The following is a 23886-nucleotide window of genomic DNA, read 5'->3' on the forward strand; positions in this document are numbered from 1 at the left end:
CAGACAGGCAGACAGACAGGCTGAAATACAGGCAGACAGACAGGCTGAAATACAGGCAGGCAGACAGGCAAGATGACCCCAGGGTGCATTTGTTTGTTTTCTCCTCCTCAGACAGGGTAAAGACAGCCCTCATACAAACAGGCTATCAGGAAGGCAGCCATGCGTGGTGAGATGGGATCGACGTTTGTTGAAAGCTGTGCTGGCTGTAGTGGAATCCCTGCTGAATACACACACACGCACACTCACACACTCACACACACTCACTCACACAGTCAGGTCTGCAGTGTTGGGACAACAGCATACTTAATGGAGGGGAGGAGGGGAGAGGAGAGAAAGGAGGAGGAGAGGAGGTGACTCTAATGGAAACTGCTACTGGAAAGTATTTTATTTACCTTGGTGGGGGGGGTTGCTGTGGCCATGGAATAAGAAATACTGTTGTTTTTCTACAGTCCAGTTTCAAACTGTTTTCCAGTGTGTATTCAGTGTATTCAAACACTGTGTTAACTTAGCACACACAGTAAGTGTATTTAGTTTACCCTGAGTGTGTGCGTGCGTGAGGGCACGTGTGTGTGTGCGCGTACCAGGCCCATTCTGAAGGATGAACATGATTGTATAAACTGAGGCAGATGGACTTCCCAAACAAACAGCATTCATGGTGGTCGACTGTCTGACGAGGACAATGATAATAATTTGCCTTTTGGTTTGTCGAAAGGATGTGTGTGTGGCTGAGTGTGTCCATGTGTGGCTGTGGATGTGTGTGCCTGAATGTCTCCATTTGTGTGTGTGTGTGAGGAATGAGGTCAGCAGTGTCATAACCCCCCCCCCCCTCCTCTCTGTTGTGGCTCCTGAATAATGAGGACAGGCGCTGCGTACCACAGCTCATGCAGCCTCCTTCCTCATCCTGCCCCGCCCTGCTGTGTGTCCCTGGGGCTCAACAACCTAACACACCCTCATCCCCAGAAACACACACTCATCCACAGAAACACACACTCATCCCCAGAAACCACCCTCATCCCCAGAAACACCCCTCTGTCCTGGAGACCAGGACAAAACACCTTCTCCTCCCGGCAACAGCCCGGCCTGTCTGTGTCTCCCCTCGATGACGAGACTGTGGCCTTCATCCCAGCTGACACCTCCACACGTCCAGCACCCTGCAGCTCATGAAACCAGCGCCATATTTGTTTTGCTGCCGGGGCCCCAGAGCTGATTACAGCTCTCCGTGTGTGCTCACCCACACACCCACACTCACTCACACACACACACACACACACACACACACAACCACATCCAGCAGCACCTCATCCTCTTCGTCCTCCACGCCAAGGGGAGAAAACCACTAATCAGAAACACGCGTGTGTGTGCTCCCACACTCACACACACACCCTACCCCCCCCACACACACACACACACACACACCCTACCCCCCCCCCCCACACACACACACACACACCCTTCCCACAACAACTACACACACACATCTCTGAACCACCAGCCCACGTGGGGACCCGGCAGATGTCAGACCAGAACCTTCTCTGACGGCGGGCTCTCCCGGGCGTCCTGCACGGCTGCAGTGACGCCACACTTTGATCCGGGTCTCTGGGCGCAGCAGGGGAGCCGTGCCAGCCATGAACAGCTCATCTCGTGAAGAGAGCTCAGCCGTAGCGCCGCCCGCAAAGAGGGAACAAACGAACCCTCCTTTGGAGTCTTTAGGCTTCCTGTGGTTGGAGAAGAGGCGGTAAGAACCGGCGATGATGTATGAGAAAACGAATCGACTTATTTTCCTTTTGATAACATTTTCTTTTTTTTTTAAGGCCTTAAATTTGGAGCGCCAAGCCAACCGCAACACATCTGGTTGCGGTTGTAATCGGGTTTGGGTGTTTCCCTAAATATAACCACGACAACGAAGATGAATATAACCATGACAACAATGATCCTCACAGGATGTGCAGAGTGACACATTCCACAGAACATGCTAATTTGTCGAAAAACATTAATCCAGTGGATTTAATTTCCCATCGTGCATATAATTGTATGGAATGTGTACTGTTTATGTATACACACTTTTGAAGTGGGTGTAATGCCACTGAAATCCTGATTAAAAACAATCTTGTTTCAGTTAAGAACTGTCACATCCTGTTCAAGGATTAGTGATCTTTTTCGTAACTGGCAGGTTTCAAACCTGAGTCTCCCACACAAGAAGCACCATTAGACCAATCCTCAACCCGTCCTCTATCCCTACAACCAAGCTTAGTCCACATATCATGTAGCGTGGTTCTCAAACCACCTCTGCAACAACCCCCCCCCCCCCCTTTGACCTATCATCACTACATTCGAGCAAAAGCGCAAAAAAAAACCCAGCTAACTTAAACCACTTGAGCTTAGCACAAGGAGGAGAGGAGGGAGGAGAGGAGGGAGGGGGCCTAGCTAGTTAAAGGAAACAAAAGTATGTATGCAATGACCTATTTCTCCTCTTCCGCACCCCCACCCCCACACAAACACTCCCCCAGTCTCAGACAGCAGACTTAATCTCTATAAAACCTCCCCATCCAGGTCATTAGCTTTGTTTGTTTATCTCCAGCTAATGGTCTCCGAGAACTCCAGGCCTTGTTATGGTGGGGGGGGGGGGAGCCTTAAAAGTGGAAATGCGGCATTCATTTCAGCTGCAGTTGTCCCCCGAGCCAGACGGACAAGTTGCTATTTCCATAATGTAGCTAGCGCGGCTAGCGTAGCGTGCTAGCATTAGCGCTCGCTAGGGGCCTGGTGCCCTCATTAGGACACTGGCTCAGGTGGAGATTAGGCCCACATTAGCATACAGGAAGGCCCTGGAAAATAACTAGCGAGCTAACAAGCTAAATACTCTGCATCTCACAGCAGGACAAAGCAGGGACAGGGGCTAATGATTGATTAATTTATAGTTCAGCTAAAGTTCAATTAGCGGTTATTCGAATCCTTCGCTTTCGCCTGCTCTTTTCCCTCTCCTCCTGGTTTCTCCCTCTCTCCTCGCTCTCAATGTCTTATCTTTACCTCTGAATTTCTCTGGGAGTAAATTTAATTTCCAGACTCAGGAATTCCCGGCTGGATATACTTAGGAGAAAACACCCGCCACCTTGAACAGGAAGCAGTCACTTCCCCGAGTTCTAATTAGCACTGAGCTAACAGGAAACTGTATTACGAAGTAGACAAGGGAACAATGAGCTTTGAACAGTTGGACATGCACTTTCAAAACTGTGGGTCAAATAGGTTTTCTTTTATAGGAAATGATTTGTACTGAGCTGGAGCGAGGGACTCTGCCAGGCAGGAAGGTTGGTCGACTCCCGCGGCCGTGAGATGATTAGGCTGAGGTTGTCCAGGTCATTACTGACACTCCATGAGCTCACATAGATGAGCCAGCCAGCCTCTCTCTCTCTCTTTCTCCCTCTCGCACTCTTTCTCTTTTTCCCTCTCTCTTTTCCCGTTCTCTCTCTCTCTCTCTCTCTCTCTCTCTCTCTCTCTCTCTCTCTCTCTCTCTCTCTCTCTCTCTCTCTCTCTCTCTCTCTCTCTCTCTCTCTCTCTCTCTCTCTCTCTCTCTCTCTCTCTCTCTCTCTCTCTCTCTCTCTCTCTCTCTCTCTCTCTCTCTCTCTCTCTCTCTCTCTCTCTCTCTCTGTTCTGTGTGTGTGAATGCTGTCAGGGCCTAATGAGTTTTAGGAAGACTCCCTCCCTGCTGTCAGCTACTGGAGGTGTTGGCTTGGAGAGAAATCCACACTTTTGTTAATTTACCTGGAAAGATACAAGGTTTTGTTTTTGAATAGTCTCAAACTTTTCAGTCAGACTCCAACTTTAGAAGAAGAAATAGAAACAAAGAAAATATGTCAATATTGTGAAAGTGTCGTCTTGAAACAATGTTCTTACTAAACTCACTAACCGGTAAAAACAACAAACATTTACAAACTATTTTAATTGTTGAATTTGTTTCTGAAAGCCTAGTCAAGAGGTATGTTGTTACTCGTCCGGGTTACTCGTCCGGGTGTTGAAAAGCAAACACAAGAAAAAAAGATAAACAAGAAGATTGTCATCATTTCAGAATGATCCTGTTCGTCAACCGCAACGGAATCAAAACAGTTATGCTGTCTGCAGTGTGTCAACGCTTCAACACACCCTCCCTTCTATCTTCACCTTCGCCCCCCACCCCCAGTCGCTTCCCTCCTGAAATCCTGACAGGTTAGCAGATGTGGAGGGAGCAGAGAGAGGAGGTCTCCAGCTAGGTTTTTAAACCCCCAGCCCCCCCCCCCACCTCCCCTCCCAGCCCCCCCCGCATCCCCTCCCTGCCCCCTCGCCCCCCCTCCAAGACCCCTCCGCCCCCCCCCTCCCAGCCCCTGTCCTCACATCAGACTCTGCATCTGACACATCTTCACACTTGGCTGCAGATGGTTTGCTGCTAAAAAGGTCTGATTTCGGCTGAGTTTCAGAAGACACCTGAATCTCTGTTTGCCAGTCGCTGCTTGCATCAAAAGTAAAACCTCAACACCTTGAACTCCAGCAAAAACGTTTGTGGAGTATTTCATGGACCATAGAAGATGAGTGGACTGTCAACAGAGTCTAAATGAAGTTTTCCAGAGCTCCAGGGATAAAGAAAAAAAAAACCAAAAACAAGTTGGACGGGAGAAATCGTCGTCCATTTAGGGCTTTTTCCATCCCAGCTGTGACTAAAAGGATTGTGGGGGTTTTGACGTAAGGAGAGAGGGGAAACTGCCTAGTTGAAGTAATTGCCAAAGGCAGACGACCCCCCCCTCCCTCCCTCCCCCCCCTCCCTCCCTCCCTCCCCCCCCCTCCTTCTCGGCATCTTATCGGCCATTCTCCTCTAGACACCAATGGGCCTTTCACAAGCCTCTGAGCATGACTGCTTATCTGGGATTCACAGGTCTCTGCCAGGCAGTCTGGGCCTGTCACTTCCCCCTCCCCGTATCATTCCTTAGTAGCACAACGACACACACACACTTGTGCACATACACACACACGCACACACATACAAACACACATGTCCCTTTGCAGGTTTATCAACCCCAACAAAAGTCTGCAGTTCATTTTGTCAGTTTTTTTCGTCGTTTCTGCAGGAATTCTGCTTAATTGGCACTTTGTGCAAAAGAACTGTCTAAGACTGCAGAAAAACTGACTGTCTATCTCTAGGCAAACAGACAGCTTATTTAAATGATATGTTAAACTTACTCCAATCACAGTGCCAGAATTGTATGTGTTTCATAGGATGTTTGGGGAATGGGGAGCCTTGAAAGAACTGCATGAATTGTCACTGAGTGACAGTAAAATTGCTTGCCGTGTATTCAATAACATTTACATTTAATAATCTACTAGATTAGGATCATGGAGTTCAAAGCCTTCATAACTCTAGGATCTTCTCAGGTTAACCAACTTCACAGTATCTATTAGTCTATCTGGTATCTCACAATATCATCCTGTAATCTACCACAGCATCCAACCAGTTTTTTCACCGCCAGGGAACGACAGGTGTTGCTGGTTTCGACATAACGATGTTATGGCGTTTCGAACAACACGGGCTGCCTTGTGAAGAACATGGACATGACAGGCCCAGGCAGAAATGCGTTGTATAAATAAAGTTGATTGATGGTCGTAGAGGCATACCAGGAAACAGAATTCCTTCAGAGGTGGTCTCTGGAAAGGACAACATTCCTGAAAACGAAGACGTAGTGCAGCTATCTGTGGCGAGAGGTTGGTTGAGAGGACAGGACAAGAAGAGGCAGGTAAGAAAGGACCTTTGTCTATTGTTCACAGTCCTGGAGAGATAGAGAGACTGAGAGAGAGAGAAGGAGAGAGAGAGTGAGAGAGAGAGAGAGAGTGAGGATGGGAGACTGAGCAATCATAATACCCGTATTGTTTTTATCCATAACCCTGTTGGGAGGGCGAGACAAACAAAACAGTCACCGTGGAAACACACACACACACACGCACAAACCATAATTCCAGCTACAAGGCATGCCAGTTCTATCGTACATACACACGCACACGCGCGGCCTGTCTTAGCATGACCTGACCAACCCCATCTCTTTACATGTCGGGAGAGGAGGCATCCTGCAGGGGGTTCAATTTGCAAACCCACAAGCAAATAGAAGATATGGTTGGTGAGAGAGAGAGGGGGAGGGCTTTCACACACACACTCTCACACACACAGACGCGCACACACACACACTCTCACACACACAGACGCGCACACACACACACACTCTCACACACAGGAAAGGGAGAACAAGAGAGACAGATTGGGGGAGGGAGAGAGAGAGGAACACAAAGACAGAGGGAGAGAGTGCAGTAAAGAGGAGAGAGCAAACGAGATGAGAGAGACAAAAGGAGAGACAGCCAGAGAGAGATAAGAGAGGAGAGAGATAGCGAGAGATTAACACACGGAGAGCCAGCCAAGGAGAGAGAGAGAGAGTGAGAGAGAGAGGGGGAGAGAGGGGTAGAGAGAGAGGGGGGGAGAGAGAGAGGGGGAGAGGGGTAGAGAGAGAGGGGGAGAAAGAGAGGGGGAGAGGGAGAGAGAGAGGGGGAGAGAGAGAGGGGGAGAAAGAGAGGGAGAGAGAGGGGTAGAGAGAGAGGGGGAGAGAGAGGGGGAGAGGGAGACAGACAGATAGATAGAAAGAGCAAGACAGACAGATATAGAGAGACAGACAGACAGATAGAAAGAGCAAGACAGACAGATATAGAGAGACAGACAGACTGAGAGAGACAGACAGACTGAGAGAGACAGACAGACTGAGAGAGACAGACAGACTGAGAGAGACAGACAGACAGCAGTAGAAAGGCCAGCTAAGCAGAGGGGGAGTGGCTCTGACAGCTTGTCCAGAGCTCAGGAGAGCAGGATGAGATCCACCCTGACAGGCTGTAACCTGCAGGAGCACCTGGTGCTGCCCCCACACACCTGGTGCTGCCCCCACACACCTGGTGCTGCCCCCACACACCTGGTGCTGCCCTCAGACACCTGGTGCTGCCCCCACACACCTGGTGCTGCCCTCACACACCTGGTGCTGCCCTCACACACCTGGTGCTGCCCCCACACACCTGGTGCTGCCCTCACACACCTGGTGCTGCCCTCACACACCTGGTGCTGCCCCCACACACCTGGTGCTGCCCTCACACACCTGGTGCTGCCCTCACACACCTGGTGCTGCCCCCACACACCTGGTGCTGCCCCCACACACCTGGTGCTGCCCTCACACACCTGGTGCTGCCCTCACACACCTGGTGCTGCCCCCACACACCTGGTGCTGCCCCCACACACCTGGTGCTGCCCCCACACACCTGGTGCTGCCCTCACACACCTGGTGCTGCCCCCACACACCTGGTGCTGCCCTCACACACCTGGTGCTGCCCCCACACACCTGGTGCTGCCCTCACACACCTGGTGCTGCCCCCACACACCTGGTGCTGCCCTCACACACCTGGTGCTGCCCCCACACACCTGGTGCTGCCCCCACACACCTGGTGCTGCCCCCACACACCTGGTGCTGCCCCCACACACCTGGTGCTGCCCCCACACACCTGGTGCTGCCCCCACACACCTGGTGCTGCACCCACACACCTGGTACTGCCCCCACACACCATCACACCTGGTACTACCATCATACCATGTCCTAGGCTGGGAACCCTCACCCTGACTGTACCAGACCTGGGATCCATAATTCCACCACCTTAGACTACCAACCTCCTCTCTGCAGTGAGGCAGCTGGAACAACCTTCTGGCTCAAACCTGGCTCCCTCTCCACATCTCCAAGAATCCCTCGCACGTGGGATCAACAACACATTACGCAAACATTATGCAGAGTTGTAGCGCAGCGTGAAGACGTGCTGGCTAGCCCAGAGAGCTAGCGGGGCTGGATCTGGTGGTCGCTAGCTCAGGAGGACGCATCATTAGTGTGGGCAGGAAGAAGGTCAGTGTGACAACAGCATTACTCGCTCATAAATAATTGAAAAGCGATCCAGGAATTAGACTTTGTAATTGCGGTCCTCGGTGGTGTTGCGGGGGGAGGGGGGGGGGGGGCGAGGATGGAAATGTCCCGGCTGATAAAAAAATAAAAAAATGTGTGTGTGAGTGTGTACATGTGTGTGTTTGTGGAAGAGAGTGAGAAAGTGAGAACGATAGAGTTAAACAAGAGTAAGTGCTTTTGGATACGAACGTGCGTCTCTGGTCAATATTAGTTTACTCAGCCGAGACATGAGAGCATCTCGAACACACACACACACACTGGCACACACACACACACACTGGCACACACACACACACTGGCACACACACACACTGGCACACACACACACTGGCAGGCACACACACCCACTGGCACACACACACACTGGCACACACACACACGCCTGAAACAGAAGCTGATATTTGAAAGTCGGTTTGTCTCTCGTGACATTTCCAGTGGGCCTCATAGGAACAATCCTCCTCATGATTAAAGGAACATTTCGCTTTTTAAACAGCCCTAACCTCCTCCGATATGGCCTTGAATTATAGAGGAGGTCACAGAGAGAACTGTGATGCACTAGGCGGTGGGGAACAGCTGCCCACCAAAACAATGTGAAACAGCTCAGACACAGAAGTGTGTGTGTGTGTGTGTGAGAGAGAGGGGGGAATGAGAAGTGCGTGTGTGTCTCTACTTCCGAACACACAACTCTAAAAGGTCGATCTCCTAGCTACACCGCTGAACACCCAGTCAGCTAAGACTAGCTTATTGTCAGCCATCTTCATTCAGGCCGTGTTTAAAAGGTGGACCGGTGTGACGGCTCATATTGTGGATTAAATGAGTCGTGCCTCGACGCCTCAGGGCTTTTGAAACACTCGTCTCCCAGTGAGTGTGACCCCCCCCCCGGTGGGTCGGTCAGCCCCCACCAGGGGGGGAGACAATGCAGCCGCTGGTGTGGTCTGTTCCCAAGTCGTCTACCAAGACTGTTTTCCAGAAACTCACTCAGAGGGTGTAAGGAGAGGGGGTTAGGTACCAGCAGAGAGAGGGTGTAAAGACAGGGGGTTAGGTACCAGCAGAGAGAGGGTGTAAAGAGAGTGGGTTAGGTACCAGCAGAGAGAGGGTGTAAGGAGAGGGGGTTAGGTACCAGCAGAGAGAGGGTGTAAAGAGAGGGGGTTAGGTACCAGCAGAGAGAGGGTGTAAAGAGAGGGGGTTAGGTACCAGCAGAGAGAGGGTGTAATGAGAGGGGGTTAGGTACCAGCAGAGAGAGGGTGTAAAGACAGGGGGTTAGGTACCAGCAGAGAGAGGGTGTAAAGAGAGGGGGTTAGGTACCAGCATAGAGAGGGTGTAAAGACAGGGGGTTAGGTACCAGCAGAGAGAGGGTGTAAAGAGAGGGGGTTAGGTACCAGCAGAGAGAGGGTGTAAGGAGAGGGGGTTAGGTACCAGCAGAGAGAGGGTGTAAGGAGAGGGGGTTAGGTACCAGCAGAGAGAGGGTGTAAGGAGAGGGGGTTAGGTACCAGCAGAGAGAGGGTGTAAGGAGAGGGGGTTAGGTACCAGCAGAGAGAGGGTGTAAGGAGAGGGGGTTAGGTACCAGCAGAGAGAGGGTGTAAAGACAGGGGGTTAGGTACCAGCAGAGAGAGGGTGTAATGAGAGGGGGTTAGGTACCAGCAGAGAGAGGGTGTAAAGACAGGGGGTTAGGTACCAGCAGAGAGAGGGTGTAAAGAGAGGGGGTTAGGTACCAGCAGAGAGAGGGTGTAAGGAGAGGGGGTTAGGTACCAGCAGAGAGAGGGTGTAAGGAGAGGGGGTTAGGTACCAGCAGAGAGAGGGTGTAAGGAGAGGGGGTTAGGTACCAGCAGAGAGAGGGTGTAAGGAGAGGGGGTTAGGTACCAGCAGAGAGAGGGTGTAAGGAGAGGGGGTTAGGTACCAGCAGAGAGAGTGTGTAAGGAGAGGGGGTTAGGTACCAGCAGAGAGAGGGTGTAAGGAGAGGGGGTTAGGTACCAGCAGAGAGAGGGTGTAAGGAGAGGGGGTTAGGTACCAGCAGAGAGAGTGTGTAAGGAGAGGGGGTTAGGTACCAGCAGAGAGAGGGTGTAAGGAGAGGGGGTTAGGTACCAGCAGAGAGAGGGTGTAAGGAGAGGGGGTTAGGTACCAGCAGAGAGAGGGTGTAAGGAGAGGGGGTTAGGTACCAGCAGAGAGTGTGTAAGGAGAGGGGGTTAGGTACCAGCAGAGAGAGGGTGTAAGGAGAGGGGGTTAGGTACCAGCAGAGAGAGGGTGTAAGGAGAGGGGGTTAGGTACCAGCAGAGAGAGGGTGTAAGGAGAGGGGGTTAGGTACCAGCAGAGAGAGGGTGTAAGGAGAGGGGGTTAGGTACCAGCAGAGAGAGGGTGTAAGGAGAGTGGGTTAGGTATCAGCAGAGAGAGCGTGTATGACAGAGAGAACGGGGGTTCTGTGTGGATCGAGGAGCGCGTCTCTCCTGTCTGTTTCATCCCGGTTTGACTGCTGTGAAGGAGAGACGACACCACCTCAGACCTTGGGGAACGGCGGCTCACTCTCTCTGCCCTCACCGACTCAAAATAACTCCCAAGAGCTTCAAGTGAAAATCCTCAAAGCATGTTTTAAGGATGGCAGTTTAACCTCCTTAACTTTGCAGTTCAGACGGGAACTTTGTTTTAAGAAACTGCCGTACGGGGTTGAGCGTCACAACACAAGGAGACAGCAAAGAGAATTGTATTACAATGCATCTCCTTTTAATCCCCCCTTCTCTCTCTCTTTTCTCTTTTCCCCCTCTCTCTCTTCTCCCTTTGTCTTCTCTCTCTCTATTCTCCCTCTCTCTCCCCTCCATTTCTCGCTGTCACAGTGTCAGAGTAGCTAAGGTTTATGTGACCTCAGAAACGATGTGCAGTAGTTCTCAGCGACGATGGAAGCACGGCATGAAACAGGAGTTTTTCAGTGGCTCAACAGGAGTCTTAACTTGAAGTGTTCGATGACACACACTTCAGATCCGCCTACCCTCCACTTCCTGGTTGCATTTGGTGTTCCATCCCCCAGCTCCTGTCTAGGTTTTGCTTTCACGGTATTTCCACATCAGCTAAGGGAGCTGAAGAGCTTTATGCAAACAAAAAGATTTTTTGTTTGAAACAAACCCCCCGTTTTTGTTCAGAAGAGAATCCTGCTAAGCTCTCAATCCTCTGAAACAGCAGGCGGGTGAGGTGTTCTGCACACTCGCGCTGTTCAGAGAACTCAATCTGAGGACAACACGTGGGCCACTTCATCCACCCCGCCTTCATCCCTGGAATCATCATGTCATCCCCCTTTGTTTGTCGGAGCAAATATCCTCCTCCTCTCCTCTCCTCCCGTCTCATTCCCTCTCCTCCCTTCCCCTCTCCTCTCCTCCCTTCCCCTCTCCTCTCCTCCCTTCCCCTCTCCTCTCCTCTCCTCCCTTCCCCTCTCCTCTCCTCTCCTCTCCTCCCTTCCCCTCTCCTCTCCTCTCCTCCCCTCTCCTCCCTTCCCCTCTCCTCTCCTCCCTTCCCCTCTCCTCCCCTCTCCTCTCCTCTCCTCCCTTCCCCTCTCCTCCCTTCCCCTCTCCTCTCCTCTCCTCCCTTCCCCTCTCCTCTCCTCTCCTCCCTTCCCCTCTCCTCCCCTCCCCAACAAGGGCTTCTGCTCCTGTGCTGTAGGCACACACAGGCCTGTACACACACACACACACACACAGGCCTGTACACACACACACACACAGGCCTGTACACACACACACACACACACACACACACAGCCGACGCCACACAAACACACGACCACACACAAGCGAACGCTGATGACCCGGCTGCTGATATGGTGCAGCAGTATTTATAGCAGGATGATGAGAGCAGAGGCTGTGTGGACAGGACAGCAGAGAGCTGAGGGATGCCACCTGCGACAGGAAACAGACGAGTCGTCCGAGGGCGGCCAGGCGAGACGGCCACGGCCGTGTGGAGCCCTGGAGGAGACCTTCAGGACTTTTCCCAGGGTGCAACCTGATGTGGGAATGCAGAGCCTGAAAGTGACATGTTGATGCCATTTCCTGGCCGTGCGGCGTGTGTGCGCGGGCCGTGTGCGCGGGGCGTGTGCGTGGGCCGTGCGCGCGGGGCGTTCTGGGCGCATGCATTATTTACGGAGCCGCTCCCAGCGCAGGTCTGGAAGATCTGGCTAGATCAGACAGGCTGAGACATGGAATAATGGAATAATACAACCTGGATCCTGAGCACTGCCTGCAAGTTGTATCTAACACACATGCAGGCATGCACACACACACACACACAGTCCCCCCTCTAACTCTGAATCCCACCTATTCACCTCTCTTGTCCTTCATCCCATCTCCCTTGAGAATCAGAGGGTCTTTCAGCTGCGTCGTCATGACTACGTCCTCACAGCCGCCATGCAGGGCAGGCGAGGCGGGGCAGGCGAGGCAGGGCGGGGCAGGCGAGGCGGGGCAGGGTGAGGCGAGGCAGGCGAGGCAGGGCAGGCGAGGCGGGGCAGGCGAGGCGGGGCAGGCAGGACAGGCGGGGCAGGCGAGGCGGGGCAGGCGAGGCGGGGCAGGCGAGGCAGGGCAGGCGAGGCAGAGCAGGCAGGACAGGCGGGGCAGGGCAGGCGAGGCAGGGCAGGCGAGGCGGCTCAGCCTCGTCATGATATCCCAGTCGATCGGCAGATTTTGACGTGGCATTAATTACCGGCGTGCAGCGTGTTGTGCAGCTGTCAGCGAGGGGCTAGGTTTGTGTTTGTGCAGAGGCAAAGAGGCAGATGGCTGTGATTGTGATGGTGAAGGAGAGGGGGGGGAGAGAAAGGGAGATAAGGAGAGCGAAATATAAAGAAAAAAGATAGGGAGATGGAGATATGAGAGAAATAAAGGGAAGAGAGAGAGAGGATGCGTTGCATGGATCCAACTGTACCTCCATTTATTCACGTGTCACAGTGAGTCATCTTTGAGAGCTCCCGAAATAGAAATCAACAAGTTCCGCTTTCTTTCTGCCTGTGATTCTCTCCTCCAGGCCATTCTCTCTCTCTGTGCAGACTGCTTGTTGTCTTCCGTCCTTTTGCAACACGTTGCAATCACAAGTCGAAATCCGCGTGTCTCTACTTTACACCACATCACCCGTTTCCAGGGGGAAACGGGATAAACAACATATGAGCGCTAAAAACAAAGAATCGCCCGCCAAGTTTTATAAACCCTCTCCTTTCGTCGAAACCAGCAATGAAGTGGTTGCCAGAAAACCAGGATTATGGCTGCACCAACACTAATTTAGTCTGCATGGGAAACAAAAAAATATATATAAAAAAACATGTTTGTTAAAGATTGAGTGATAGACTCTTAAACTTTAATCAAAAGCACGCCAAACGATGAGTCCAACAACCATCAGATTGAAAGCAAGAGTAAATCAGGACTGTGTTTTCCACGCCTGCTTTACTGTGGTGGCTTTGTGCACGCCGACTGAGCTCATCTCCACGCGAGTGAAGCTACGCGTCCCCAAAGGCTCTGAGTTCAACATTGGAGAGCTCGCAAAATGGTGCCTTTTTCCCATCTCAGCCTCGCCAAGACAAACAGCAAGCCCTGGTTGTTGTGCGAGACGTAACAGAGATTACAGGGGCTTTGCCTGAAAGGAGAGGCTGGGCTGGGGGTCAGTATGTGAGGGGGAGAGGAGAGGCTGGGGGTGCAGTATGTGAGGGGGAGAGGAGAGGCTGGGGGTGCAGTATGTGAGGGGGAGAGGAGAGGGCAATGCCAGTACAGGATGCCCACACTCAAGAGCTTCTGAAGCTGGCGACAATGTGGCGCCCACGCACGCACACACACACACGCTACACACACAAGCCACACACCCTGCATGCCAGTGTCCTGGAGACACACTGGGCTCGACCTGCCTGCATTTTGAAACTGTATACATTAGTAGCGTTATCATGGCAAGCTGGGAGGTGTGTGTGTGTGTGTGTGTGTGTGTGTGTGTGTGTGTGTGTGTGTGTGTGTGTGTGTGAGACGGTTGCTATTCATAACTGTAGAGGCTGGGCCTCTTGTGTAGGGCAGCCCTGGTGATCGCCTAGGCAATCAGCTTGAGCCCCGTGGTATGCAGACTCTGTGGCTGTGAGGGTGGAGGAGGAGGAGGAGGAGGAGGAGGAGGAGGGGGGAGGAGACCTTGTCTCTCATACAGTAGGACCTGTGGGAAACGGAGCAGGTCAGATATCTCCAGCTACCCACCTCCCTCTCCCCGTCCCATTCCCTCTCTCACCCCCTCTCCTCCTCTCACCTTCCTTCTCTCTCTCTCTCTCTCTCTCTCTCTCTCTCTCTCTCTCTCTCTCTCTCTCTCTCTCTCTCTCTCTCTCTCTCTTTTTTCCCTCTTCCCTCACCACAGCATTCCCTCAACCAGCCTGCCATATGACAGCTCAAACACAGCAAAGTAGGGAGCTCTCAACGGGCGGTCTTCGGTGTCAAACCACAATTAGTTGTTTGTTCGGGGACTAAAGAATGGGCTTCGTACAAATGAGAGGCAGAATTTTTGGCGGCCAGCCAGGGAAACAGGCATTCTGTTGGTGTTTCGCTGCGTATCCATGGTGCTACGAATGCACCTGTGGCATGTGATGTGTGGCGTGTGTCTTTGCGGTGACTGAGAATGGCGGAAACATCAACACGTACAATACCTTAACGCCTCCACTTTCAACGACGACGCCTTTACAAAACGTAAACATCAACATCAAAGATATCCATCCTGTAAAACGGCGACTCCGCGTTGAGAAGCGCTCGGATCAACTTGCCGTATCCTATCATTATGTGACTGTTGACAAGAACAAAGCCGGCACAAAAAATCACAATATAATAACTGTTTTGGGAAAAGGTTACAAGTTGGCTTGTAACCCCCATTAAGCTTTATAATGTGTTTTACAGTAAAATATAAAACTGAAGAGGACCAAAAACAATACTAACATCATGGCAAGACGGCACTGGGGGCGACAAACCCCATACTGGACACAGGAGGAGAGGAGAGAGGAGAACAGAGAAGCCAAAAACTGAGAAGCAGGGCAGAGCAAAGCACAAGAGTACAGTAGAGTCCTCATCAATGGAGCTCAATGAACCCAGGGGCCGTTTCAATCCTAGAAACACTTAACCCTTGTGCTGCCTTCGGGTCACATGACCCAAAGGTTCATAACGAACCATCGTTGTGTTTACCCAATTTTACCCAATACAAAAACAAATAAAAATAATTTTCTTTTAACCTTTGCAATGTGGGGGGTCTGAGACAGCCCAACGGTTAAAAGAAAATGCTTCACTTTGTTTTTGTATGCGGTAAAGTTGTCGCAATACGACGGTGGGTCACAATGACTGATGGGTCAGAACGACCCGAAGATAACACAAGGGTTAACAGATACTAAAAACTATTGATCAGAAACTAAAGCAGCACAAGCTCAAATAAACAGTTACAAATGAGCCAGTGACTAACATATCCAGTTATCTGGTGCTCAAACAACACAGCGCCTTTCGTCTGATACAGCCTTCGCTTGCTTGAATGGTTCTGATTTTGCACCTTACTCTGCAATCAGCGAGGCTTGTTTAGAAAGAGAAGAAAGCACGGAGAGAGAGATTAATTGAAAGAGGAAAGGGCCAGATAAAGAGAGCGAGAGAGCAAGAGCGAGAGAGAGGACAAATCCTTTCAGTTAACCACACCAGTTAAAACAACATCTCCTATAAAAACACACATACAAGAGAGAAACTAAAACACAACAAAATCCTGGGCATGCTCCCACATCATCATCACCTTCATCACCAGGGCAAGAGATTGAGGAGAACCAGAGATGGTGCTCAAAGCCAGAGGAGAGCAGAGATCTAAAAGCGACTTGAGGGCTCTTTAATCACTGGGACTCATGGTTAGATTGGCCCACCCTGCCAGAGCATATCGGGACGTGAAACATGCAACGGGGGGGCTGTCGACACCCCAAATACCTCCACTCCCTAAGAGGCACAAGAATCCAGAGGGGGGAAGGAGGGAGAGATGAGGGAGGAGAGGAGGGAGAGATGAGGGAGGAGAGGAGGGAGAGATGAGGGAGGAGAGGAGGGGGTGGGGTCAATGGTTCCCCTGGAGCAAATAAAGACATGACATCATCGGATGGCTGGACTGGCCAGGACCCTGAGCCACTGGGCTCTTCACCAGGAGGAGAGGAGAGGAGGAGGAGAGGACACAAGAGGAGGAGAGGAGAGGATGAGAGGAGGAAGAAAGAGGACAGAGGAGGAGAGGACACAAGAGGAGGAGAGGAGAGGAGGAGAGCAGACAAAGGGAGGATCAAGACCGAACCCCCCTGAGCAGAGAGAACACAAGTTACCAAGGAGAAAAGGAGCCCCCCTAAGATGGCTCCACAAAGCCCCCTGGGAGCGAGCCGGCTGGCCGGCCGGCCGGCGGCCCAGGCTGGGCTCCATCATCCCCCTGCGGGGGGCCGGGGCAGAGGGGGGCCCGACCGTGGGTGGCGGACGGCCACCCAACGGGAGCTGGGGGGCCCTATCAGGTGAGCAGTGCCCTATCAGGGCCACTGCTCAGAGGAGGAAGGAAAAGTCTGTGTCTGCTGTGGCTTTTAAGATTTACAAGTTTACAGTTTTTCTGTGTGTGGAATTGGCCTCTGTCACAGAAAGAGAGGGGGAGAGAGAAAAGGAGAAGAGAGAGACAAGAGATTGAGAGAGAGAGGGAGAGGGGGGAGAGAAAAAGAAAAGGAGAGTGATAGAAAGAGGGGAGAAAGACAGAGGGAGAGACAGGGAAGAGTGCGAGACGAGGGACCACGCGGATGTTTGGATCGCGGTGCCTCCCCCTAATGTGATGTTTAATTGCGTGCTGCAGCTCTGGGTGATAATGAATGAGGTCACCTCTGCTCTCCCCTCCCCTGCTCTCTCCCCTCCTCTCCTCTCCTGTCCTCTCCCCTCCCCTCCCCTGCCCTGCCCTCCTCTCCCCTCCCCTCCTCTCCTCTCCTCTCCTCTCCTCTCCCCTGCTCTCCTCTCCCCTCCCCTCCTCTCCTCTCCTCTCCTCTCCTCTCCTCTCCCCTCCCCTGCTCTCCTCTCCTGTCCTCTCCCCTCCCCTCCTCTCCTCCCCTGCTCTCCTCCCCTGCCCTCCTCTCCCCTCCCCTCCTCTCCTCCCCTGCTCTCCTCCCCTGCCCTCCTCTCCCCTCCCCTGCTCTCCTCTGCTCTGCTCTGGAACTTCTTCTTACAAAGACTCCAGCTCCTCGGTGACCGAACCCAGAACGAAAATAAATGAGAATCAGGAAACTCTTTCATGTCTGCCGCTTTGATACCAAAACAAGTGAGATTTTGACGAAATAGAATTAGTTAGCTAGCTTAGCTCACCGACAGACTAGGGACACATGAGAAACCGCAACCAACTGGTACACTCATGAATAAGACACAATGAAAGAGAGGGGGGGAGAAATACAATTATTCTTCCTTCTATTTTTAGAGGCTTTATCTGAGGAGGATGCAGGGAGAGGTGAGGCAGTGTGCGTTGGGTATAGGTTTGGGAACACACATGTACTTGGTTGTGTGTGTGTGTGTGTGTGGTGTGGTGTGGTGTGGTGTGTGTGTGTGTGTGTGTATGTGTGTGTGTGTGTGTGTGTGTGCGTGTGAGATGGCTCTACTGAGAACTAATTATCCAGACAATAACACCAGGTGTTTGGTCAACCTGAGATTATACACATGCCTCGGTAACTTGTAATACTTGGGCTAACCTTGGGCTAGTTTCTCGTGTCGACGGGGTGTTCGAGGACTACTCCGCTGGTGTGCGGCACTCATTAAAAGCAATTTCAGGTACATCGAATCAAAATAATGACTTCAGATCTTGAGGCAATCTCTACCCACGCCTGTGGTTACACCACCTCAAATCCAAGCTTGTTATATCCTCAACCATGATCAGCCAGGATGCGGATAGATAACTATCTAATCTGCTAATCACCCTAAACTCAACCTCTCGCCCCAAAACCAGAGAGGAGAAACAACAGTGTATTGCATGTCCACAGGAAACGCAGAAATCAGCCGTTTTTACCAACAGTATGTATTATGGATAGAGGGTCCCCTGGGCCGGGCGATCGGCAACCGCGAGCAGAGGAACTCTCTCTAATGCTCTGAGACACGCAAGACTGGAAGACAGAGAGGGGGAGAGAGAGTTGGGGAGAGAGAGAGAGGGGGAGAGAGAGAGATGGGGGTGTGAGAGAGAGAGAGAGAGATCTCTCCAGACTGCTTAAGTATTTTATACTTCGACTCATAAATGTACCATCTGGATGTCTGTCTGCGTGTGAGAGAGCAACAGAGAGAGAAGGACAGAGAGCGACAGAATTCAAATTCTAAAAAACTTTTATTGGCCGGTAAAAACAGCCACAGAAAATCAATAGATTACTTGCATGTCACTGACACCACACAGTAATGACGAAAACCAAGAAGCCGTTGCTTACATAGTTAGCACCATCCCCCCACCTATCTACTGTGTGCATGGCACTCTGCTCCCCCACACAAGAGAGAGAGAGAGGTGTCTGGACTATGAAAGCAGACATCTTCTGTATGTACTGGACATTCTGACCTACTTTTTGGTGACACACAATCATCTTTTCACCATGTCACCATTGACACATGTCACAATGGGAAATGTTGATATATTTCTTTGTATCTGAGAGTGAGTCTGATTGGTCTATTCTGTTTGCCTTATTTACAACTTATTGTAACTGAGTCCAGTTTAGAACTGAATGAGAAATTTTTCTGATAAGATGAATGCAGCCTGGTGGTTAGAGCTTTTCACTGCAGATCAAGAGATTGCAGGTTCAAATCCCACTTTGTGTATGTCGCCTTGGATGACAGCGGCTGTTAAATGAATGTTGTCATGGCCTAGTTCATACTGTACACTGAACTCACGTTGCCGTGTATCGCACAGGAACCTGCACACCAGGGGGTATGCACTACTCTCTACCACATTCCGTGCAACCACGTTCTGCGTGACAGAACCAAAGACACGCGGTTCTGTAGCGGGGTCTGAAGGGACCATGCCATGCAAGCTCCGGAGAGGAACCAGAGCCATCCTGGTTACGTCAGAGGTGGTTTGTGTGGTGTTGTAGTTCGGAAACACAACCTTCTCCTGAGGGGTCCTGAAGACATACATACAGTGACCTGGTGAGGGCACAGGAACATGCATGATTTGATGCATGGATCTGTTCAGCCTCTGGTCTGCACCTCTCTGTCACTGACCCCTCTGGTCTGCACCTCTCTGTCACTGACCCCTCTGGTCTGCACCTCTCTGTCACTGACCCCTCTGGTCTGCACCTCTCTGTCACTGACCCCTCTGGTCTGCACCTCTCTGTCACTGACCCCTCTCTGTCACTGACCCCTCTGGTCTGCACCTCTCTGTCACTGACCCCTCTGGTCTGCACCTCTCTGTCACTGACCCCTCTGGAGGAAAGGAGCCCTCACTGAACTGAGTTTTCCTGGGAGGTTTTCCTTGAGGGTGGTTGGTTTAGGAGCAGTTATATGGGCATTTGTGAAGCCCTCTGTAACCTTGCTTGTAAAACAGGCTTCACAAGTTAAATTAAATGTGAACATCGCTGGGCTTATCTTTATTGGATTAAGAGCGTCATTTAAAAGGGGGCGAGGATGAGGTGAGTAAAGACAATGAGTCGCAGGGCAAAATGAGTCTTCTCGTTGGTGGCCATTTTGTTTTTCATCCCTGCTGTTGCCTTGCCAGGATGAAAGCCCTTGGAGCAGGTCGTCAAGACGGTCGTCTGGGAGACAAGGGCCATGTTGTCCACGGCAGCAGTGAGGAGAGGTGACAAAGCTGGTGAACACACGCGAAGCAGCACCGTAACCCTGTGAGGACGACAGACTCCTGATCCTTGATCTTCTTCTGCTGAACTTCTTCTCACGTGGACGATTTGTGAGTCGTTTTGGATAAAAAGCGACTGCTGAATGATTTAAATGTGATAAAATGGGAAGACAGTTTTGGCTGCTCTGCTCTCCTCTGCTGATGTTGCAGGACTGTTATCTAACGGGAGAGCTATCTACGACCAGCGTTGGGTTCCACAATCAATAATGTACAGCTGTCCTTGGTCTCCTCTTCTCCTCCGGTTTCCTCTCCTCCCTCCATCTTCTCTACTTCCCCACATCAAGTCTTCTGTCGTCAGTTGAAATCTCTTAAAGAACCCGCTTGAAGGCTGGTGTTTCAGTCAAGAAGGTGACTCAATCGCGAGCAAAGTATCTTGTTGCGTTATGTCCCAACTTTTCTAGTTTTATACTTTGGACTTACTATTCAATGTTTTGCTGCCTGAGACACAAATGGGATGCTGTACAGTTAATCTGGCACAAGGAAACAATGTAACAAAATAAAACCAACGCAGGGAAAAAGCAACAGAAAACACAATTATGAAAGGAAAAAAAGAAACTGCCAACGTAACGAAACAATATGTGTTTAGATTCAAACTCTTTCTATGCAACGTTGAACTCGATATTTCTTGCAGCCTGAAGACATCTATGAGACTGGAGAAGGCCTGTATTTGCAGTGGGGCAACAGGGCCCCCTGCTGCACGTAAGGGGAACTGCACCCCACCCGGTCAAAACCGTGAGACATCCTTCAGCTTGGCTCCCCTCAGGCCCTCCACTATCTATCCCCACCAGGGGCCCATGTAAGTGGATTGAAATAAATTAATTCATGTTTTACTTACTCTGGAGGAAATATTGAAGAAACAGAGGCAACCCTCCCACTGTAGTGTGCAGCGAGATAAGAGAAAAGCACACATGAATGCTAAAACGTATAGACTTAGTTACGACGCCTAAATGTGTCGCCGACTCCACACCGCGTCTGTGGGTGTACGCTCCGGGTAGGGAACCCTTAACAAGCGCCCCCAATCTGGTGCCCTCCCCTGCACCCGCTGCAGATCCCTGCCCAGGGAAACAACCTAGACTCCTCCTGTGTATCCATGGATCAGGATTACCATGTTGGACAGACACCCTGGCAAATCAATAAAGAACTTCTTTTTTTTTTCTTTTTTTTTTCTTTTTTTTTATAGCTTTCTTTTTTTTTACCTACTTACCAGGAGGGTTATTAAGACATCTAGTTTAGCCAGTTAGGGCAGCTTAGCTAAATCTAAATGTACAGATAAACACAATTAAAAACATTGAAACACAAGGAAACTAAAGGATTTATTGCGCTGGAACCCTTCATCCAGCTGTCTGGATGGTCACAGTCCAGTGCCCCTGTTCAGCAGACCCCAGAAGAGAGGACCAGGCCAAGGAGGCCCCAGGGGCCGCAGTTAACAAGCTCCCCCCACTCTGGTTAGTGCTGCCTGGGCTCAGATCTAAGATCTGTATGGGTCTCTGGAGGGAGCCTCACTCGCAAGGCTAGACGCCTCCCCCGAGAACGATGCTGGGCCTGGGCAAACACACGTGATGCTTAACCCTCGTGCTGCCTTCGGGTCACATGACCCAAAGGTTCATAACGAACCATCGTTGTGTTTACCCAATTTTACCCAATACAAAAACAAATAAAAATAATTTTCTTTTAACCTTCGCAATGTGGGGGGTCTGAGACAGCCCAACGGTTAAAAGAAAATGCTTCACTTTGTTTTTGTAGGAGGTAAAGTTGTCGCAATACGACGGTGGGTCACAATGACTGATGGGTCAGAACGACCCGAAGATAACACAACGGTTAACCAGAGGGGTCAGGTGGCTGAGCGGTTAGGGAATCGGGCTAGTAATCAGAAGGTTGTTGGTTTGATTCCCGGCAGTGCTAAATGACGTTGTGTCCTTGGGCAAGGCACTTCACCCTACATGCCTCGGGGGGAATGTCCCTGTACTTACTGTTAGTCGCTCTGGATAAGAGCGTCTGCTAAATGACTAAATGTAAATGTAAACCAAGGAGAGAGAGAGAGAGAGAAAGGGAGAGAGAGAGTGTGCGCTTGTGTGTGCACAGTGCACCTTGTGTGTGTTTGTGCATCATGTGTGTGTGTTGTGCCTGTGTGTATGTGTGTGTGTATGCGCTTGTGTGTGTTTGTGCATCGTGTGTGTTGTGCGTGTGTGTGTGTGTGTGTGTGTGTGTGTGTGTGTTGTGCCTGTGTGTGTGTGTGTATGCGCTTGTGTGTGTTTGTGCATCGTGTGTGCCCTTGTGTGTGCACCTTGTGTGTGTTTGTGCATCGTGTGTGTGTGTGTGTGTGTGTGTGTGTGTGTGCACCTTGTGTGTGTTTGTGCATCGTGTGTGTTGTGCGTGTGTGTGTATGCCCTTGTGTGTGCACCTTGTGTGTGTTTGTGCATCGTGTGTGTGTGTTGTGCCTGTGTGTGTGTGTGTGTGTATGCGCTTGTGTGTGTTTGTGCATCGTGTGTGTTGTGCGTGTGTGTGTGTGTGTTTGTGCATCATGTGTGTGTGTTGTGCCTGTGTGTGTGTGTGTGTGTGTGTGTGTGTGTGCACCTTGTGTGTGTTTGTGCATCGTGTGTGTGTGTGCGTGTCTCCTACCTCAGAGGCCTCAGTGCTTAGGCCCAGCTCCAGGATTACATGTGGAGCCTTCAGCTTGGCTTGTCTGGACTGGGCCATCTGCAGGTTCAGCTGCCAGCCGACCTGCTCCAGCTATCACACACACACACACACACACGCACAAGATGCATACACACGTCACACAAACATTCTCTGCCATTGCTGGTCTCGTCAAGTTTCTATTTGAATCGATCTCGGGAAATCTCTAGAGACCCTGCCGTCCGTTTAGCGAAAGCGCTAACGTGAGCCCTACCTTCTTGGGGGTGAATATCCCCTGGCGAAGCCTCTCCGCCAGGTCGGGGCCAGCGGAGGCCCACGCCTGGCTGACCGCCTCAGCCCTCTCTGGGGACAGATTCACAGCCTCCAGCTGCAGCTTCAGAGCCGCAGGCTTCACATTGTTGTACACAGCCTGGAAAGAGGACAGGAGGATTATATGGGGTTAACCGAATCGAGAGGTAGTGGAATATTCCCCCTTGTGGTATTGACAGGTGAAGACCGCTCCTTACCTGTTCTAGAATGAAGGCTGACGTCTCCAGCACCAACCCCAGAGCCTGCTTATCCAACGAGAGAGCAGCCTGTAATTTATCTTCCTCCTCCTCGCTGAAGGTGCGTTCCCCCTGCAAGTAAGTCACAAGCTCTTCTTTGCTCCGTCTAACTGTTGCGGCGGCCGATAATTGTATCTATTTGTAGGTCGTTTCGGTAGGTGCGAAGTCTCGTTAATATCAAGACCACAGCCTACCTTCAGATGAAGCTTCTGTAGAATCCGCGACAGCAATCTGGAAAACTTGTTCTGATCGATTCCATTGATGAGAGATACTGCCTCTTTGATGCTAAGTGGACAGAATAACGGTAAACGGTAATACTGTACCAGCTACTGTAAGCACACTAGCTAGCATGAATATTTTCAAATAGAACTGAATGCATTATAATACTAGCGTATCAACCACTGTCTATTAATTAAAGAAAAACACCATTATATGGTTGAAACTTCAGATGAGCAACTACTGTAGCTAGCAACAGTGTACAAAAGAGCGGCCCGCACCAAGACTGTGAAAGATCTGTGACCTCACCTTTGAGTCTCTTTCAAGAAAGCAGCCATAGTTGTCCTTCGTGCACTGATTAACTCTACAAGCGATCTAAAGTTTTTAAGCTTTAGCTGGTTGATTGAACGATACTTCCATCAAGCCAGCACAGCCGCTTCCCTGTTGTCATGGGGTTTGTCTGGATGTATTTCTGAACATCACGGTTGCGCAGGAATTTGGTGAGGAATATTGTCCGTCACCGTAAAGTATTGTATGAAGTGTCAGTATGGTCAATTTCAACAATGACTATGGTAATTAGAACCTTAGTGTGGGATAATGGATTAATAATTGTGTAGTGATGCACGAAATTGGTGCTCACTAGTTGCATTCGATGATCTCTAAAGTCATCGAAC

General features: G+C 50.9%; 1 protein-coding gene across 1 annotated transcript in view; it reads right to left on the minus strand.

The window, feature by feature from the left end:
- commd10 (COMM domain containing 10) overlaps positions 1 to 23684 on the minus strand; it is a 29048-nt gene extending 5364 nt beyond the window's left edge. Inside the window, exons 1-5 of the mRNA XM_062454955.1 lie at positions 23522 to 23684; positions 23191 to 23281; positions 22958 to 23068; positions 22705 to 22860; positions 22434 to 22544 (exon numbers count right to left, since the gene is read on the minus strand). Of these exons, the coding sequence (XP_062310939.1) occupies positions 22434 to 22544; positions 22705 to 22860; positions 22958 to 23068; positions 23191 to 23281; positions 23522 to 23550 (498 nt within the window). The 5' untranslated portion in view covers positions 23551 to 23684. The remainder of the gene's footprint in view (positions 1 to 22433; positions 22545 to 22704; positions 22861 to 22957; positions 23069 to 23190; positions 23282 to 23521) is intronic.
- Positions 23685 to 23886: the final 202 nt, after the last annotated feature.

This window comes from Osmerus eperlanus, chromosome 28 (assembly GCF_963692335.1).
Source record: "Osmerus eperlanus chromosome 28, fOsmEpe2.1, whole genome shotgun sequence".
Classification (NCBI taxonomy): Eukaryota; Metazoa; Chordata; class Actinopteri; order Osmeriformes; family Osmeridae; genus Osmerus; species Osmerus eperlanus.